Source organism: Amphiura filiformis, chromosome 7 (genome assembly GCF_039555335.1).
Source record: "Amphiura filiformis chromosome 7, Afil_fr2py, whole genome shotgun sequence".
Taxonomy (NCBI): Eukaryota; Metazoa; Echinodermata; class Ophiuroidea; order Amphilepidida; family Amphiuridae; genus Amphiura; species Amphiura filiformis.
Genome location: NC_092634.1, coordinates 13,476,501 through 13,497,086, shown reverse-complemented (window position 1 = coordinate 13,497,086; position 20,586 = coordinate 13,476,501). Strand labels below are relative to the sequence as shown.

Below are 20,586 nucleotides of genomic sequence, written 5' to 3'. Positions count from 1 at the left end.
TATTTTTAGACATTTTGAAGCCAAATTCAATTCAAGATAAGTTTTTATTTGGCGATATCCTAACATGATACGCTGTTGTGAATTGTATAATTTGGTTCAGATCTGGTAAAAAAAACATGTGAAAGTATAAGGTATGCTTCTGCAGGGGGAAAGTACATCACGTTTACTATGTGCGCAAAACAATGGTCTAGCATTAGTGATTTAGTCAGGGCGTCTGCATTAAGTAGATCTATAGCTTGAAGGTTGTGTGATGAAAAACATGCATTGCTTTGTTCGTACAAAAATGAGCTCGTTCAAATAATTGTGAAATATACGTAAGCTCAGATTTTGAATTCAATCAAATAAATTAAATAAATTAGCGGAAGTAGGTTGCATATTCATCTCAGAATAGAAATATTGTAAAGGGCGTTTGTCTTCCTATAAATGCTAATTCAGAAGACATAATACGTGCAACTCTTAAATGCGTTTTTTATTCTCACCACTGGGTAATATTACTTAAAAGTATAGTACGTCAAAACATGCAATATTTGTATATTTTTTAATACTGATTTTAATATATGACAATGGAAAGTACGTTAGACTTTTTACCTATTGAGACCTTTCTGGTATCTCTGAATACAGGGTATCCCTGAAAGAACTGTATAGTCGGAAAGTTAATTGTTTGGGTATTGTAACGCCGCAACTATAACTAAATAACTGGTGTGGTTGAGGAATTTTGACAATTGACCACACCACTCGTGAAATATAAGATTTTACTCTTTCATTTTCAAACATTTCCACGGATCAAATAATCAATATCGATGATCTGTATTCGGAGTGCTAATCACTGCGCATCATCAGCGCACGAGACGTCTATTGTCAGTGATAGATATTTGGCTCCGTGGAACGGGCTGAAAATGAGGTAGTTTATAATAATAATAATAATAAATAATAATAAATAATAATAAATAATAATAATAATAATAATAATAATAATAATAATAATAATAATAATAATAATAATAATAATAATATTTTACACAACAACATCTTAATATATAACAGAAAGAATCATAATTTAAGTTCAAGATTCTAAACTGATATTCGCAAATTGTTCCACAGTTTTTGGGTGCGCTATCGAAACACTCCCGACAATGTTGATTTGAATAAAAGCCCCAGCACATGGAAACGTATGCTCTTTACTGAATTAATTTTATTAATCAGCTTTTACATACGAATTCTTTAATTAATGTTTAAAATTCCTGAAATATTAAAGAAAAAGCCAATATTCCATTCATCACTGATTCAGTGCCCAACAGTCAAATTTGCCCATGCTATATATTTTGTAATCCAAAATAGCACACAAAACATATCTACCAATCCTTCTCATAAGTGAGAGTGCTTCAGCCTAACCTGAGTTCTAATGGTTGTTGGCTATATTACTAGTGGTATCAAAACAATAGATTCTTAATAATGGACATTGAGAATCAACACTGCATTTTGCATATTCATGAATCAGAAACTTGTTCCGTGGAATGGATTGAGAATTGTATTTTTTGGTTAAATTAACGTAGTAATAATGGAAAGGTCAAAAATTTAAGTTTAGGCCCCATACTAACCAGTTAATTTCGAAAATCATTCACGTTTCCTTTCATGCGTGGGCCCTAATTAGTTCTAAAAAAATCACCACTATTTTCGAGAGAACAGTTTTTTCAGACTTACCCTGTATTCTTTTATAGGCCATTATAGGCTGCATAATTGTTTTACAGACATTTTCAAGCTGTACTTGCAACGGTATCGCCCACGATTCCCACGTTTCTAGGCCGGTTCGAAAGTATTTAAATACAACATGAGGACACGTTTGATTCTAAAAACGGGTGAAGTGTTTTTAAACTTGTAGATTTGTTTTGTGAAGTACATCGTATAAAGAATGTTTGAATGTTTTTCATGACATTAAAAATACCATTTTTATGTGTTTCATGGAGAGAGGTTGCCGACGACACCAAATTGAATTAAAATATCATATCTCCATACCAATTTCACAATAGACCTTCATGCTCCATTCAATTTGACAGTGTCGTAATAAACTGCTCAAATAAAGAAAGTCCGCAGTCATGTAACCTGCCCTACACCAAAACCTGATCTGGTTATGACGATTTGATTGATACGGTCGTGTGCAGAATCTTGATAGCTCCAATTTGATACCAAATTTGCTACCAAACACTCAAAGGTGACAAAGATTGATATCAGTTTATGGCATTTGGTGCATTTTCAAAAGTTGCAAATCAAAACTATGCACGCGGTCGAAATTGCTTAGCGTGTCAATGTGGTCAAGCTTGCTTGCCCATGATGGGCCCCTGTCGATTATCCAAAGTGCGCGTTGTATTCAATTGCTAATTTAAAATGCATGGATTGCTACAGTGCTTTACTGATGAATACTAGGGCACGATGCGATCGATATGCCCTGGCGGTTGTTTCGGGCTATGTCAATGGTCGCGTTCTGCTATTCAGCTCTACAGGTCCGTGTGGTCCGTTTTTAATTTGCAACTTTTGAAAATGCACCAAATTTCATATACTGGTATCAATCTCTCTGAATTTAGAGTGTTTGGTAGCAAATTTGATATCAATATAGAGCTAACAAGATTCTACACACGACCTTATCAATTACATTGTCATAACAAGATCAGGTTTTGGTGTAGGACAGGTTACATGACTGCGGACTTTCTTTATTTGAGCAGTTTATAATTAGCTTGATTTCTTTCAAATTATTACTATGATAAAAATTGAATATTTGGTATTAATAAACGTTCGACGAAATATAAAAGCGATGATTTGAAATGTGAAATAGGTACCCTCAACATGTTCGCAATATTATAGAATATGGACTAACACCATGGAAAACTGCCATAGGTCACCCATAATGTCCTTCTGCAACTTGCCCGATAGCCCATCGGACCGATTGATGTGGTTCTTAAGCCGTCAGCCTTTTATTTAATAGTTATTTTCTTACAGTGGGACAAACTAAAGGTTAGTTGGTTTAAACAAAATGTTGGTTCTTCACTTCTTACATTCAAATGTGTTACAGTTGTCTACCAGAGACACTTTTTGTAACATGTCTACCGGAGAGGAGAAGGGAGTTGTTGCAACCCACTCCCTGAATATTCTACATAAACATATATTATCTTGCTGTTTTTGATAACAACATATAGCTACACGTTTCCTCTATCCATTGTTATCAAAATAAGTACTAACAGTCTCCATATTATTTCAATATGACGTCATTGTATAAGTACGCCCTCAAGAAATATGGAAAATCTTATTTTTACACAAAATACAAGCCAAAATCGATTTTCTGTAAAAATACATAGAAACATGCAATTTCCCCCAAATTTGTGGCTAGATTTGAAAGGAAATCGCTACTCTAATCTAAATATCAAATTTTAACTCAATATTCTTTAGATATTGTCAAAAGAGCAACACAATTTATGCTGAGGTTGTACCAACCCCAAACCTAAAATGAGTGCAAATGATGGGTCCACAATTAGCTGAGGTAGTTTGGCGGTTAATGTGGGCATATAGCGTGTCGTAAAAAATCTGATAGGGGCACGCCCCTTTAGTAGACGAAAGTTAAAGGTATGGATCCAGGTTACCTTTCCGGGTTACCTCTCATCTGACGATGTAACATTCTTTCTGATTGGTCAATTATACGATATCTTCATTTTAATCACCAATCAGAATGGAGCTTTGCAAATAATTTACCCTAATTTTTGTGTGTGGTGAAATTATTGTAACAATGTTGCTGATTGGGCCAATTAATAATGAAAACTTCTTTTTGACCACCAATAGGCAGACTAATGAGAATTATCATGGGGTTAACTTGCATTCACTCTAAAGGTACAAGGAGTCAAAGCAACTTTGCACTTCATGTGCCATTATGGGACATCAACAATGCATGATTAATGGGTAAGGATACAATTCGTATCCTGCTGAAAACCTTGAAGTGGTATTATTGATTATTAGATTTAATTATGAATACTTGAGTCTCAAGAATGGACTAGTTGATAGATGAATCAACATCTTGTCCTCCATAACTTTAAAATCACTGATGTGTGAGCATCAATGGCCATTTTTGTGACGGAGAACAATTGGCAAAAGAAAGATTGTGCACCTATAAGGAGACGCAACGCCGAATTGTTTGGTAATCGTGCATGTGATTGTTTTGAATCACTGAGTGGAAATCAAAGGTTGTCACAAGTCCTCCAGCAGATCTTAGAAAATTCAAGAGACAAATAATTGCACAATTTTACCTCTGATTAAACGTAATGTGAATGCCAATGAGGAGAGCTGGAATCTGCATATCGGAGGAATAGTGGCCGTGTGGTTGACTTAGACTGTCAATTATGATTACTGTAAATTTTTATGTAATTTTCTTGTTATTTTGACTTTAACTGACTTTGCGCAATTGCATGTTTATGAGTCCTTATTCACATAACAGTGATTTTACAATTGTAGGAAGACAAGATGTTGATTCAGCTATCAACTAGAGCATTTTGATCACATATCTCAAACGTTTTAATCTAGTGGGATTTTTACAACTGTTCACCTTATTTTGATACACCCTGTATATTGTTTTTTATCTATATTTTTGTAGACACTATCTCTGGCGGTAATGGAAACCGTTTTGTAAGATGTATACTTATGATACGTAAATTACGCCCTATTCACAATCTTGTCATACAAAGTAGTCTAAAGGCGCCAAAAGTTGACAATATGGTACAAAAATCGAACATATATATTTTATAGACAGAAATTAGTAGAGAGAAATGTCATGGCCAAAAGTTCATGTGGTAAGTGAAATCATACTATTAGATATGCTGTCAATGATAACAAATTTTCTCTTTGAAAATAAAAAAAAAAATACAAAAATCAACAGTCATAAGAATATCATATTACAAGATCACACACGTGCAAATTTGCGCTAAAAACAGCAATATCAGAGCACCAAAATTATATAAATATTATTACAAATTAGGTTAATTGTTTTCTTAAAATAACGATTAAAATAAATTCACATGGGCTTATAATCACTTCCATTCTAACGGAGGCAAACATTGCTTTTGTAACAGTGCAACAAAATATGGCTCTATACCCCTTGAAAAAATAATATGCACATTTTATCAACCCTACGGCTAGTAAACTATAATGTTGGCTGATTCAGGAAACTTTTGAGACTCGTTGATGCTCCAAGTCCAAGTTTTTAGATATTGTCTCACAATATCAAGAGCTATCTCAAGAACCACTGAACCAATACTAGTTTGTACTCATTTAAATGCATTCTTCATGCTGATTCCAAATATGGTCAAGAAAATTTACAATTATGAAATGTTTTAATTTTCAAAATAAATTTGAAACTTGTCGTCTGCAGTCGACAGCCGCAGGGAGAGGGTTTTAAGCGGCGCTAAGGGAAAGAGTTAAGTTAAAGGGTGAAAAACTATATCTTTAGGCTTCCTATTAATATCTCGAGGGGATTGTAAACATCGGTGAACGTATCCTCTGAGATGGGTACATCTGGGTGTTTTATTAGGATATTCCAGTTAAAATCCATACACAACTATCGGAGACATTACCTTTATCTTCCACATAGTGAATGTGAATGTCAAATGGGGTTACTTAGGTTACTAATGGGTGACTCCGTCTTTAATCTACACCCCCTGTTGTGGGCGATTAATGTCATGTCTTCCATAGAGATGTATGGATTTCAACTGGGATAGCCCATTTAGACACAAAATTAATGCTCTTGGAGAGATATGTGATGCGATCAAGCGAAAGCAGTCGGAACTCGGTAATATTAAATTTTTAGTTTCTTATAGGATGGTAAAAGGCATTTACATATCTGGATTTTGCAGAAAACCCCATTGAAATTGAACGACCAGTTCCAAAGATATGAGCAATTAAAGAGTTTCCAAAACAAGAGAAAACAAAAGGAAATATTTCCTTTGTATGGCTATATCTCAAAATCAATATTTCCGAGTTCAGACTGATTTTGCTTGATCGCATCACATATGTGTATCAATATCATATTTTGTGAGTGTATGTACACATTATTATTAGTCATTGCATCAGGTTGTGACAATTACTGTTACTGCTATCCAGAAAGTGTTTGAAAGCGGTTTTTTTACCAAAGGGGGTATATCGCTATTAAATTGTAATAACGATTATTTACATTCTGCATTTTTCGTAATCAGACATCATAGACGCAGGAACATCCAAGGAAGCATATTTTTGCTTCTTTCAATTATTTTAATTTTAGGGTTTTACATTGCCTCCCTCAAACTTGAAATAACTTCCGTCTTATATATAAAGGCTACTTTAATGAATGCTCCTGAGGCGTATGCTGTATTCTGTAATCACAGTTAGGGATAGTTGTATTCAAATGTATAAACGATCGAGGGTATTTGTGGCGCAAACCCTTGTTCCTGAGAAAGAAAACGCCTTTTCTTTTTGTCAACCTGGTAATAGTGAATTCATGGCTAGATTGCTTCGTTTTTAACTTATGTATCTATCCTCTATTTATTAAAAAATTGCAGACACATCCATCTTCTATTTTATTATGAATGCTCAACTTAACCTACCGCTAAAGTAAAAGTTGATCTTCCCACAAAAAGTTAACGACAATATACAGCGTATGTAAATACCATCTACCACTCATATTATATTTAACCAATTAAAATCGTACAATTTAAAGTTTCAGTCTGCTGAGACTACTCTGATAGATCTTTTGAGTTCGTTGCCCCATATTACAATGTGGAATTGTGCATAACTGATAAAGGGATTTCTCTATTGCACAGTTTTGTAAGTATCTTTTTGTTTTATTTCTATCTCATGTGATAAAGAATTTCACTTTAATTGAACGAATATGTAGGAAAACTAGAAATCATACATATAATATTAAACCATTATGCAGCGACGGAATTCTGTAGACTACACAAGGGAAATATTTACGTGCGACAAATTGCAATAAACAGTGTAAAAACACAGTCTATACCCACCCATCAACGACGAAACAGTAGGTTTTATAATCTAAAATAAATGTGGTAAGTGCAAAAGAATGTTTTCACTCTTATCTGCATTACAATGTCAAGACATTTCCATTGCCTTGAGAGAAAAGAAACATCTTCAAATGCACCCATCCTAAAACAGATGATTCAGCTGTCTGCCGAGGTACAATGACACGACTGGACAATGGACATACCATTTACTCCACCATACTTTCCATGTTTCCCATTTTACCCAAAGTGGCCTCAGGCTTTCAATCATGCACAAATAAAAGTATGCATATCAAATAAATGTCTGCATATCAAATATGCATTTCAGTTACATATATTCACTCAAAATATACCTGGTCCTGATGATTATAATGAGTTCATTTGAGCGGTTTATTCCACTTGTGAGATGAGTTTATCTCTTATTCTCTTGAAGTATCATTATTTAATCTTTATTGAGAGTAAAACTACATTCAGTGACTAGTACTGCTTTCCAAGCAGGCCCTAAAACAAACTCATACATGTTTACATAACTCTTAGAAAATTTGTATACATTTACGAGCCATTCTCAGTAGACCGCTCCAAACAGTTTCGCAGTGTTCGAATGAAAACATCTCCAAAACAATTATAACTCCATACCTTATATCGTATATTGTCGTAAATGAATGGTGTCTAAATAAAATATACCATAAAAAAGTTGACCATTTGTCTCAGACCTGTATTAAAATTATGTTAATTTTCCTGTAAATGACCTGTTTACTTGAACAATTGTCAAACATTATACTTAAAATTTAAAAACCTATTTGACACAGTTTTGTGCTCTGAGGAACACATCCATTAATAGACACATACTCATAGAGTGTGTTATTAAACTTGACACAATGTTGTCGGTTACTAGTATGTACAAAAATAAAAAAATCCAGGGTAGAATATAATTGAACATCAAATTAAAAAGACCAGTTTGCGTATATCGTCCTGTCAACCAGACCAAAAACGCCCTACTGCGCATGTCAGCAACCAATCACGCCGCGCCTTGGCCTGACGTCAGATGCAAACTAGTTTTTATAATTCGGTATTCAATTATAGTTCTACGCACCCCATTGTTGATTAGCTTCACAATAAGATGAGATTGAAAGCTTTATAAAATGTCAGTGAGAACCACTGTACCCAAAATGTGATTTGGTTCTGCACCCTGGTGGAGATAATTAATAAGATTAAATAAATAATGACTGGTGGAAATCCCATGAACATTCATTGGCAAACTGTCTGAAATCTATCAGACTACAAATGTCTTCTAGAATCCATTTTACCCGTCTGCCACTTTGGAGAAGAAAGAGACACATGTCTAAATTTATCAACACGGGGGGGAACTTGCTTTTGGAATTGGAACAACAAAATTCCCTGCTTCCACTGATGAGGCACTATCCCTTCTTTGAATGAACTAAATTTATTAAGAATATCTGGTTAAATTGGATGCTTAGTTCATTTGCAAAGTCTTTCAATAGCTGAGGCTTAATCCAATCTGGACCTCCAGCTTTTGAGTGATTAACCTTTTGAAGTTCAGCACAAACCTCCCATGTATATAATTGAATGACTTCTGTTTTAACAGGTAGGTATGTCATGAGCCTTTTCCTATCACGTGACTCAATGTGGGCAGACACATTGGCGAATATTGTATTAACAACATTTGTCTAGCCTCTACAGTCTTCATCATTAGTTTACTGATGTCACTGACTGTGTTGAGAACTCAAATTCTCTATAGTATGGTAACATGCTTTTGCTTTAGCAACCTTTCTTTTAACAGCATTGCGTATTCTACGCTACTCAATTTGTTGTTAATTTTGTTTTGTCAATATTTAACTTGTTAGCTTGAAATCAATTTGTTACTCTACAGAAGCAATTTTAGTTCGGTTCTAGCTTTGCACATTAAAGTTGTATTGTCAGCATCAGATAAATTTACAGCATCAGATAAATAATTTACAAATATAATAAACAAAAGCGGGCCTAAAATTGAGCCTTGTGGAACTCCAATATTAACATTTTGAAAATCAGAAAAAGTTGAATTTACATAAACAGTCTGAGACCTATTCTTCAAGTAAGATTCAAACCATGTCAGTTTCATGTTATTTTTTCCATTTATAAATCAGAATATCATATATTTACTTTATTTCACATTATCATATATTTATTTAGGTTTGTGTGCCTTCGAATGATAAAGTATCTGTCTTTTGATATTGGGTAAAATCTTCATTAATCCATTTAGGTAGATTACCTTAAATCTTCTTCTCTATGAATAGAACATGTTTATCACATGCTCAAACAGAATCGGCCTTTTTAAAGATTACTTTTCTTATGCGTCACTTATTTTATTTTTCACACTGGGAATGTTTTTATCATTCATATTGTTTAATGGAATTATTGAGTAATGTTTCTTAAGATTATGCTTCATGTTATTTACATGTACGTGTTCTTAATTTCTTAGAGACCTTGTTTTCCTCCAATCAGTGCAATAAAAGTCCATGTCTTTTGTTGACGCACAGCTGTGCTATTGTTTTACCACTCCATTATTTTGCACGAATGGCACCATGGATTGAATAGCAGCTATTTGTACACGAATGGTGCGATTTTTCGAATAACAAGCATTTTGTGACACTGATCATTAGCATTTGTCCAATTGTTATTTAAATAGCGCATTGTTATTAACATAATCCCCTGACCTTCCAAGAGGGTGATAATATATCGGCAGACAGACCGTGACTCGAAAGTATGATGACATCTCTTCAAATACTACTTTATATTGGGTTAAACGCGCAGTTAAATAGCTGTTAATGATCGCATTTCCATAGGGTATACCATTTCGTTATAAAGTAAGGGGCTGGAAACCCTAAATACAATGCGAGCGGCACATGCTAATTTGGGATTGCCTCTTCCAGGAGTTATTCTATGGTAATCGTTCCAGAATTGCAATATAAGACCGATAAAACAATAGCGTGATGTGTATTAGGTCGGTTAATGGCCGCGGATTAGAACATTCGTGGATAAGAATGGTCTTGCCAGCGTGGCCATTATTATCCACGAATGTTCTCATCCTGGGCCATTATCCTTGACATCCTCTATTAATCCGTTCTGGCAGATTATCTTTAATCTTCTCCTCTATGAATGGCGCATGTTTATAACATGCTCTAACAGAATCGGTCCTTTTAAAGATTATTATTGACCTTAACTCAAGAATTTAAAGACAATCTCAATTGTAGGGTAAGACAAGCTGCATTTTTCCATCTGATAATCCATGCCCTGTCAAGGGGGTAAATAACAACAAAGTCCATAGGGAGAGAAGCATTAAGAATAATCCATACCGCTTAAAAACAGGAAAACAATGTGGATGGTTTATGCGACTTTTCAGACAATAGAACATACTTAAAGTAAATTCAATCATTATTGTTTTTGCATTGTTGTTTTATTGGACGCTCTATTGAGACAAGCTTATGCTGATTGAAGAAAAGTCATTCACCTCTACAGAAAATGTCCCAAACATGTAGCAGTCGGTCAAAAATGTAATAAAACATAGTAACAAGGAACCATTTCTTGTATTTGTAGTTGTACGTCAGAGAGCATGATTGTTGCTTAAAACAATTCTTCTTATTTGGTCATCTTGATCCATCCAAAGTTATAACATTATATGCAAAACCGAGCGATTTCCATTTGGTTCAAATTGTACCTTGGGTTTATTGTGTTTTCCTTCAAGATGATGTTTAAGCATTGGATTGCATTACGGTGTAATGTACTTTTCTGATAATACAGCTAAATACTATTGATTGGACGATCTCAGGAGATTAAGTTCAATTAATTTATTTTATTAAAACTACCTGGCGTATCTACCCATTGAGCAGGTTATTTATAAGTTACTGGTGTGTCCATCTATATTGATAAATTACCTGGTGTATCTACCTTAGATTAGGCCATTGATAAACTACCTGATGTATCTACCTTAGATCAAGTTAATGATAAACTACCTGGTATATCTTTAGATCAGGTTATTGATACTACCTGGTGTATCTACCTTAGATCAGATTATTGATAAACTACCTGGTGTATCTACCTTAGATCAGGTCATTGATAAACTACCTGATGTATCTACCTTAGATCAGGTTATTGATAAACTACCCGGTGTATCTACCTTAGATCAGGTTAATGATGAACTACCTGATGTATCTACCTTAGATCATATAATTGATAAACTATCTACCTTAGATCGTGTTATTGATAAACTACCTGGTGTATCTACCTTAGATCGTGTTATTGATAAACTACCTGGTGTATCTACCTTAGATCGTGTTATTGATAAACTACCTGGTGTATCTACCTTATAGATCATGTTATTGATAAACTATCTGGTTATTTTCTTCAGATATCAGGATATACATTGTAGCTACTATACATAAAAATATTGTAAGGAACACTTGAGGTTTTGACTTTTAGAACCTACATTTTGCATTAAATATTGGTAATTGCTAAACTACTCAATGTATCCAAATATATCACCGTAATTTTGTGTGTTATTGAATTACCTGGAGAATTAAATTAATCAATAATTGCGCATCAATTGTTTTGTATAGAGTATTATGAAAAATCTAAACATTTTGCCTTGAAACCAAGGAAAATCCCGAGGGCGTATCCCCGGAGCGACATTCCGTCAGAGGACACTAAAGGTTAATAACTGCGCATTAGTTGTTTGGAGGACATGAAGTTGTTAACCTCTAATCATTATTAACCCGTATCTGTTTGTGGATGATCATATAAAAAGTAACTTGATTGGGACACACGCATGACGTCATACGCGGAGCTTGTTAGTAACATCTTGGCGTGTCGTTCTTGGAACAAACTATCCCTAAAGATTATCTACATGAAAGCTTTGGCGAATCAATACAAATGGTATGTTTAGTTTGACACATTGAAGTAAATATCATTAACCTTTATTTTCATTCAAAATTTTATCAATTTAGTCGGAAATTTGAAAAGGCTCTATTTCAAATACATTTGAATCATTCTGCTAAGAACCAAAGGTTTGGTTTAATTGTGTATATCAACAAAAGAACTTCTCATCGATTCATTCGGGTGTAAGTGTTGCTAAGCAACATATGGAAGAACAACATTGTTCCTAACGTGATATAAACAATGTAAACGATGAGCGGACGCTAAATGTCGGCTGCAAAATGTGCCGATAATTATTTTACGATAGATCCCTACTTTTTTTTAACTTCGTGATAATTTGATTGTACCAAAAGAATTTTTTAAGGAAACCAACGTTATACTAAACAAAAAAATGCTCATGGTTTGCATTAAAGTTAAACTTGAACAACTTTAATGCTATATAATAATCCCTTATCCTTTTAATATCAGTACTTTACCCAAAGTGGATCAACTAACATGAATATGACACAAGATAACACAATAAAACAGTAGCAAGCACTGAACAAGAACGTATAATAATCACTAGGGCAAGGACATTATAAAAAAACCTGGAAGTGGTGATGATGTGTACTGATGCTGGGCCGTAAACGTAACCAGTCCGGCTGATGAATATTAATAAAACAAAAAAAAAAAGTACGGCAGGAACTTTTGCATAATGTTCGTCGAAGTTCACTTTTCAATGTGCGTGCTGTACTTAGGAACGACTGGTAAGCAAGTCAACTAAATGACTTCAAAAGGTCAAGTCGTCTGAGAAAATAAAATGGCGGATAAGAAGCGGCCCTTTTCGATCGAAAATACAGCTTATTTAGCCAATGTCAACATGGGGTCATCGGCAGAAATACTGTCCTATCGTATTGGACTAACACTTCAGCTATATGGTCTTTCACAATATATCAGCAATGGAAGAAAAAGTGCAAATGTTCCACAATGACCAGCTCTAATGACGTCACTATGTAAACAACGTACGGTTGTTAATAATTAATTAGGTAATACAAAATATGAAGGTATCAAAAAGTATGCTAATTAGTATGTTCGATGAATCAGAATACGATCCTGGTTTCCAAAATTATGTAAATGAGTCAAAAAGGTTACGTCAACATGTATCATCTAGAAGATCTTTGGACCAGGGTCAGGTAAGTAGTCTCCAACCCAGAACGTTTTAGTACGCCTAACTAACAACGGTTAGGCTATTTTTTCATGCTTTTGATAAAATTATGGTTTATCAAACTCTTCACTATCAACCACAAACGACCGTATTACAATCAACTTTAAATATAGGTTAGGTGCAACTTAAATAATTATTAAAACCGTCAGATAAAGAGATTGGGATTAATTTTTCTATCTGTCTGTGTAATCACAAGGTTAAGTGTATTTAATGCCGTTTTGTCTTTTTAATTTACATGTATTCGCAAATTTAGAATGGCTATATTTCATATTCATATCAATCATTCTACTTTGAGAACAAATGATTTTGTTTAATTTTGTAAAACAGCAAAAGAATTTATCCTCGATTCATCGGGTTATAAGTGTTGCTAAGCAACATATGGAATATAAATTTGTTCCTAGCGTGGTATAAATGATGTAAACGATGAGCGGAGTGGAAATGTCGGCCGTTATGTGTCGTTAATTCGATTACGATAGAATTATACTCCATTTTAGCATCGTATAAATTTGATTGAACGAAAAGAATTGTTTCAAAAATCCAATTTGGGAACAATAGTTCCAACTTAGATCACGGTCAACATTTCATAACACACTGATATCTTTTCTTCTTATCGACTCAAATATTACTTTGCTGAAATATTGTGTCGCTAAGAAACATTAACATCATCAATTTTGTAAAAGATACAAGATCACTGTTATGCGACTAGGAGGAGTTGAAGAGGAAGATGAAGTAAGGTTATCACAATTTCATGGTTGGCCTTACCACAGAGCAAGATGAGTATGTATAATGTTCTTTTTCTTACTCAAAACACGAATAAACGGAATCCCACGATTTAGACGACGTGAGTCAGGTTTTTGTGAGTGATAGCGCGATTGATGAAACTTCAGTATGAGAGAGGCTGGGCAAATTTCCCTGGGGCAAGGGGGATCTTTGCTCGAAGCGGGGTCATATTATCAGTAATAGTTATGGGTAAGACTACAATACAAAGCAATTTTAAAGACATCTGAACTTCACAATTTAAATATTTGCAATACGTGTTGTTGGCGACAGACTATTTCTACGTCAAGAGAGAATTATTGAATTAATTTGAATAAATTTCATAACCTCCCTATTCAATTTAATATTCCCTCAGAGAGTAAGCATCCTTTAGCATTTGATTCCAGTTCAGTTCATGTTTCAAGTTTTGAATGTGAAATCATTTCGAATTGGACTCGTTTGTAATATTTCCATTTATATGAGATTTTGTCTTTTCCAGCAAATTGGATTACGCAACTTCTAAAATAGATCATGATGTAGCCGCAATACCTTCAACAAAGCAAGAACCATTTATCCATGAATGTTTTACAGTTATTATTGGTGCCGACGAAGAACTTAATAAACCACAATTATCTGCTGCTGTGGATATACATAATGTTGCTCTTTTATCTATTTTCAGATTTCTCGACTATATCAGTTTTGGACGTTTTCGAATTCCGTCAAATCATATTATCAAATTAAGGTTACTTTTCCAGAAGTCTTCGTATTAAAACTGACTGCAATACAATATGAATTTGGCAGGGTTAGTGGTAACTTTTCATAAGGTCTTCGTATTAAAAATGACTGAACTGTACAATGCGTTTATCAGCTTAAGATTAATGAAATACAAAAAATAAAGATTTATTAGTATATAGAAAAGGATGGTCAAAATTACCCCCCCCTTTTTTTGTATGTCGCTTTTGGCCGGCACCAAATCATTTTTCAACCGATTTTTTTAAAGGTGTCAAAAATGATCAGGAAGATGAGTTGCTCAAATAACACTCTCCCCTAACCTATCTGAAATACATTATTTTATAGCCTCTAATCTCTATTATTAGTATACACCTATCCGACTTCGCCATTACTGCGGTGTCCCCGATGTAAAACTGCGGTGTCCCGAGGTCGGGGGTTCCATCCATTATTTATTGTGTGATATACAGAATTGTACCCGGGAATTGTATTAACAGTGATATTCAATACACAATCATGCGTATTGAATTACGAATTAAATCTCCCGCTCTGATACATCTGTGTTGCCGTCACTAGAGGGCCAAATACAGTAAACGCTTCTCGGATTGGTGTATACCCTTACAATAAATGCTGTCGCTTAGCCCCCCGAGTTTTCGTTTTCGGAGACAATCAACATCACATTTCTTGCCCGGTTAACCCAAGTGTAACAACTTGCTGGGAATTGACTTCAAAACGGGAATATGTAGGTGTGGGTATGTGGGATGTAGATACCCGGTAAATTAATAAATATGTGCACCTACTCGACATGATAAGAAGTCAGCCAAATGATTGTTTTATAAAATACTTCAAGTGAAAGTGGTTCCACAACATTCAATAGTATTTCAAATTATTATTTTCTGCTTGAGACAAATTGATATTATCAGTCAGTGATATAAAGTCAGAACTAGGACTATGTAATATTGGCCAAAACTATGACCTTTTTAAAGGCCCATTCAGTGATTTGCTCATCCGGACGATCGTAAAAATCATCAAAATTCAGATTTTGGTACCTTTGTCATTGTCATAGATGTGCTAACATAGCTGTGAGTGGTTCGGCCGAAAGCCGTGTATTTAAGACAAAAAAAAGACATTTTACACGAATCTGTAATTTAGATACTGACAGTATATAAATTAGCTACATTTATTTGAATGGGGCTTCAACTTCGTCAGTACTGCTGTTTTCTTTGTTTTTTGCCAAATTTGTTATTTCAAAAATACCAGATGACAATTTGAATGACCTATCCTTCACTTTTAAGCAATTTATAAACAATGTTAATTTTTTTACACTTGCGCTGGGATCACTGAATGGGTCTTTAATGTGTATCTCCTGATCTATATATTTGCTGCGCGTATTAATTTTTCATAGATATAATTTATTCCAGCAAGAAGTCAACTATCTCTACATTCAGAGTGTAATGACTTAATTTGATTTTTGCTCGCCCTATTTTTTCATGCCTGATAAAATTGTACTTTATCCAACCTTACACTATCAACCAAATATCATAATCGATTTTAAATATAGGTTAGGTGACTTAATCATTATTAAAACAATCAGATAAAGACAAAGTGGGATTGATTTTTCTATGTCTTTGTGATCACACAGTTAGGTCGATCCTTCATGTAATTATTTCGTGTAATCTAATCCTAACTCTAACCCTAATCCTAAACTCTAACCCTAATTCTAATTATAACCCTAATCCTAACCCTAACCCTAACCCTAATCCTAACCCTAATCCTAACCCTAAACTAACCCTAACCTTAACCCTAACCCTAACCCTAATTTCGTGTAAAATTACATGAAGGAATAACCCAAAGTGAAGTGTATTTCATTTCGTAATATCTACAACTTTACGTCACATAGTTCCTAATTACTTATTGCTTGTTACTACAAGTGTTCGTTTTTCCAGTACAAACTCTTCCTTGTTTTACTAAACCAAAAGGCAACATATGGGTCGTTCAGGCCAGCCTTGCGCTTAAATACTGCGTGTAATGTGATTTTTTCTTATGTAAAATAAGTTATTAATTTGATTTTTGACGCGTTACTCCACGCCTTAGTGCATTATTAATTCCCTTTTATCCTTTATTAGACAGGCGAGGAGGCTTTATTTGCCATAGGTATACTCCCTAACTTTGGAATGAGCTCCCTACTGAAGTCAGAGTTGGGAAGTCGGTGTCTGGGTTCAAACTTATGCTCTGGACTCATCTTAAATATCCAGCTAATTGTTGCTTGTTTTTTGTATTTTTTGCTTTTTATGTTGCTTTGTATATTTGCTTGATTGCTTTTTGTATTTGTTTTCTTGTAAGGCGCTGGGTGCTTTGTGGAGTGCAATAGAAATGTTTTCATAAAAATAATATCCTTCTCCTATATCGCTTCACATTTGGACACATGTTATCTATACACACGTGAAATGGCTAATAAAGTATTTATGGATTACCTAAAAGCTTCCGGTATACAGCAAAAGATTAAAGTTTTAATCTTGCCGAAGATGTTACTTTTATTTGTATTTAAAAAGTAAGCTTGTATAATTTGATTTCGAATATTACCAATACTGAGGCGTTAATATTTTGTTCATTTGTAAAACCTCGCTTCCGCAAGTATGAATATATATCATGATTTATCTGCTTGGTACTTTAGGCAATGATCTATACTAGCCCCAGGCTGAATAACAGATTTCGCTGTAGATACATCACAAAATAGGCAGCGATCGAACCACCTCAAATATGGTGTAAGAGTAATAATGTACTTTTCATAATAATAACCAACATAATATAGAAATGAGAGTATGTCAAAGGAAGTCACTTACATATCTGATTCAAATGTAATTAGTTTATTTCACATCACCACTCTTTATTCTAAACACCTTGCTATTACAATATTTCTAGTTTCTGCTTCACCATATAATACCAACATTAATGGCAATGCTTTAAAGTTCAACAGGAAGTCAGTTCCATCTGTGATTCAAATGTAATTAGTTTATTTCATTTCGCCTCTCCTTATGCGGCATGACTTGCTGTTACATTTAACTTAACAATAATACACCTTTTTCAGTGCTTGTTTCATTACAACATTTTTTTTCACGAGTCGAATTATAAATAGCTGGTTTAGTTATTGCTCAAGAAGAAAATCAAAGAAGAAGTCTCTGAAAATTAATTTGTATATGACTATTCAGCACAACTACTTAAAAGAGTATTTCGTGATCCTAGCATCCTCTTTTTATGACATTTGTCAGTAGATATCCACGAAAAAAGCTTATTCCCAAAAATTTCAGTTGATTCTGATTTTGCGTTTTGCTCCATAGACAATGTGTTGTAATTTCGTTCTGGTGTACCAGAACGTAATTCAAATTTCACGATATTTTTGCTAAACGAATTAATCTGCAAGAAATATTTTTGTACATAAACATTTTGTAGCCAGAGGTTTCCAGTGGTATAAAAATCTCAACTTTTTTGGAGAAAAGTGGGGGATGATGCTGTGGATCACGAAATGCCCTTTTAAACCCATAATATACGATTTGGGTCAATTTTTAATTTTATCATTCTTTGCCAAAATTATAAAATTATATTAGTGACATCAGTCAGGAAAGTATTCTGGTCATTTTAAGCTGAAATAATGACGTAAAAATTAATGAAAACCAAGTTACTATCTTGACTGGCTAAAGCCGAAATGTACGATTTCTTTAAAATGCTGAAATAATATTATTTATACCTGACAGGAAGGGTTTGTACTTGCGACGTGTGAGCAAACGTTTAATTCAACCGTAATTTGAGATGGCTGTGTGATTTTTATTTAATTTTGACACAAATTAACACAACTCTTGACAATTTCCAGCCACATGCCCTCCCGCAAGTATAACGCACTGTAACAATGTAAAATCAGTGCAGTACAGACACACTTTCAATGCATAAAATAGCAAAATATAAATAGAATGAAACCAGAATTACCCTATATATTATCAATCTTCTAGATCGTCTAACAACACGCTTCATAAAAGTAAACTTTTTTCCAGTCAGTATAAGTATTTTGAATTTAATTGAAACTCCCAGACTGCGAGTGCAAAACTGTTGCACAAGTAATCAGGCAAAGAAAACATTCATTCTAAACCTAAACCTCGTTATACATGGCATATGATATGATCATAATGTATGACAATTTTTAACCAAAAGTGAGCCTGTTTTTTGTTCTTGGTTTCATGTGTTTTGAATGTTTGACAAAATAGTAGGCATACCGTTCGCAACTCTTCTTTTCAACTTTAGTCTCAAGTTTGACATACCCCTTGATATGATCCCAAGTCTAAGGATAATGTGCGTGTTATGCAAATAGTGAATTTTATGCATCGTTGAAAATATTCTTGAAATAATCAACGCAAGAATTTTATGATTTTATTTTATATAAAAAAAGTTTATAAAACATACTTACCATTATCATCTGTGTAAGGTGTGAGTGACATGCATTGTGCAACCTGGCCCAAAATAAACAGCAATGATAAAACTGCTATACAGATATGTGATGTTGTTGATAACGAAACCATATTGAAGAAAAGTTTTTTGCAAATTCGTTTGCTCCTCCAAACACCCTCTCACTCACTTCCTCACGGACTGCAACTTCTTCAACTTAAGCGATAAATTCTCTATGGTCTTTGCTTGTTTTGCTGCTCCTGTACGCGAGTAAAAGTCTTTTCTGCCTTTCCCTGATTATTAAATGTCGTTTTGTGGTGTAACACTCTTTGCGATGTATGCTGTGTTGCTAACGGTATATTAGTAGAGCTTTCAGAGTTTTGAAGGATTTTCTACGCATGTGTAGTTATTAACCAATCATTTTGCGTTTCGTTGGGAGTCATGAGTTACGGAAAGGTAGCGATTAAGTGGTAAATAGGGAGTGGTTAAAATGGAAAGATCCGCCAAACGTAAATCGGTAATACACACTGCTAATTAGATTCTAACGTCCAAATAATGAGAACAATCTGGATGTTTGATATGTTATATAGACATACGGGAATGTTAGTATATTTAGGGTCTCAAAATAATGTCCTTGTGACCTAGATCAAGTTTACGATGTGTTTGTGTGATTTTTATTTAGAGGCTGAATAACTTAAATATAAGGTCTTTACGTCATCAGGATGTACGTATTGCTGACATGGTGTTTAGATGCGATTTCAATTTCATATTAATTTCTGATGTAATACAATTTTATGTCGTAGATCTCCAACAAAGTTACTTGGTTGAAATCTAATTTTATTCTACGAATCAACCTCTTACCGAATCAATAATTTCATTTCGTCTTTTGTATAGCCTATATGATGTAATATACTACATCGTCCTTTCTATCCGCCGTAGAAGTAACAGGATTAATTGCTATAGACGAATCCAACGAGCCAAGTCATGGTCAGGATTTGGTCGGCCATTATATGGTCCCCGCATGCACCAACAGGTGTTGTGAGTGCCCAATTGGGTAGATTAAACCCGCTTAAAATTAGACGTTAGATTCTTTTGTGTTGTAAACTGTCATCATTCTTTTGTCTACGTGTAACACGGGTGATAGAATGCAGTTTAAAATACCCTTCAAGGCCGCATCATTTAGGTGAGATAGCTGGGTCCCCGTCGCGGCTATGGCTGCCATTGAGGTGTCACAATGCGTGAAATTGGATTCGTCTATAGCAATAGGTGAAAACTATTTTTGAATGTATTGCCTTGCCCTGCACTAGGTGTACGTTGTAACTATAGACGAATCCATTTTCACGCATTCCTACACCTCAATGGCAGCCATTACTGGGTCCCCCCTTAGGTTAGATAACACCAAAAAATATGAAGAAATTATTTCCAAACCGTGTTAAGTCTGCAACCATTATGTTTCTCATTTTCAAGAATGCTGGTTAACAATATGCAGACTACTGTCTCATTTCGTAA

At 34.3% G+C, this 20,586-nt stretch overlaps 1 protein-coding gene across 2 annotated transcripts in view; it reads right to left on the bottom strand.

Annotated features, from left to right (window-relative positions):
• LOC140156763 (uncharacterized) overlaps positions 1–19,440 on the bottom strand; it is a 58,976-nt gene extending 39,536 nt beyond the window's left edge. The window contains exon 1 of one of the 2 annotated variants that reach the window (XM_072179724.1): positions 19,100–19,440. In XM_072179724.1, coding sequence (XP_072035825.1) covers positions 19,100–19,211 — 112 coding nt within the window. In that variant the 5' untranslated portion in view covers positions 19,212–19,440. The remainder of the gene's footprint in view (positions 1–19,099) is intronic. The other variant, XM_072179723.1, reaches the window with a different exon arrangement.
• Positions 19,441–20,586: the final 1,146 nt, after the last annotated feature.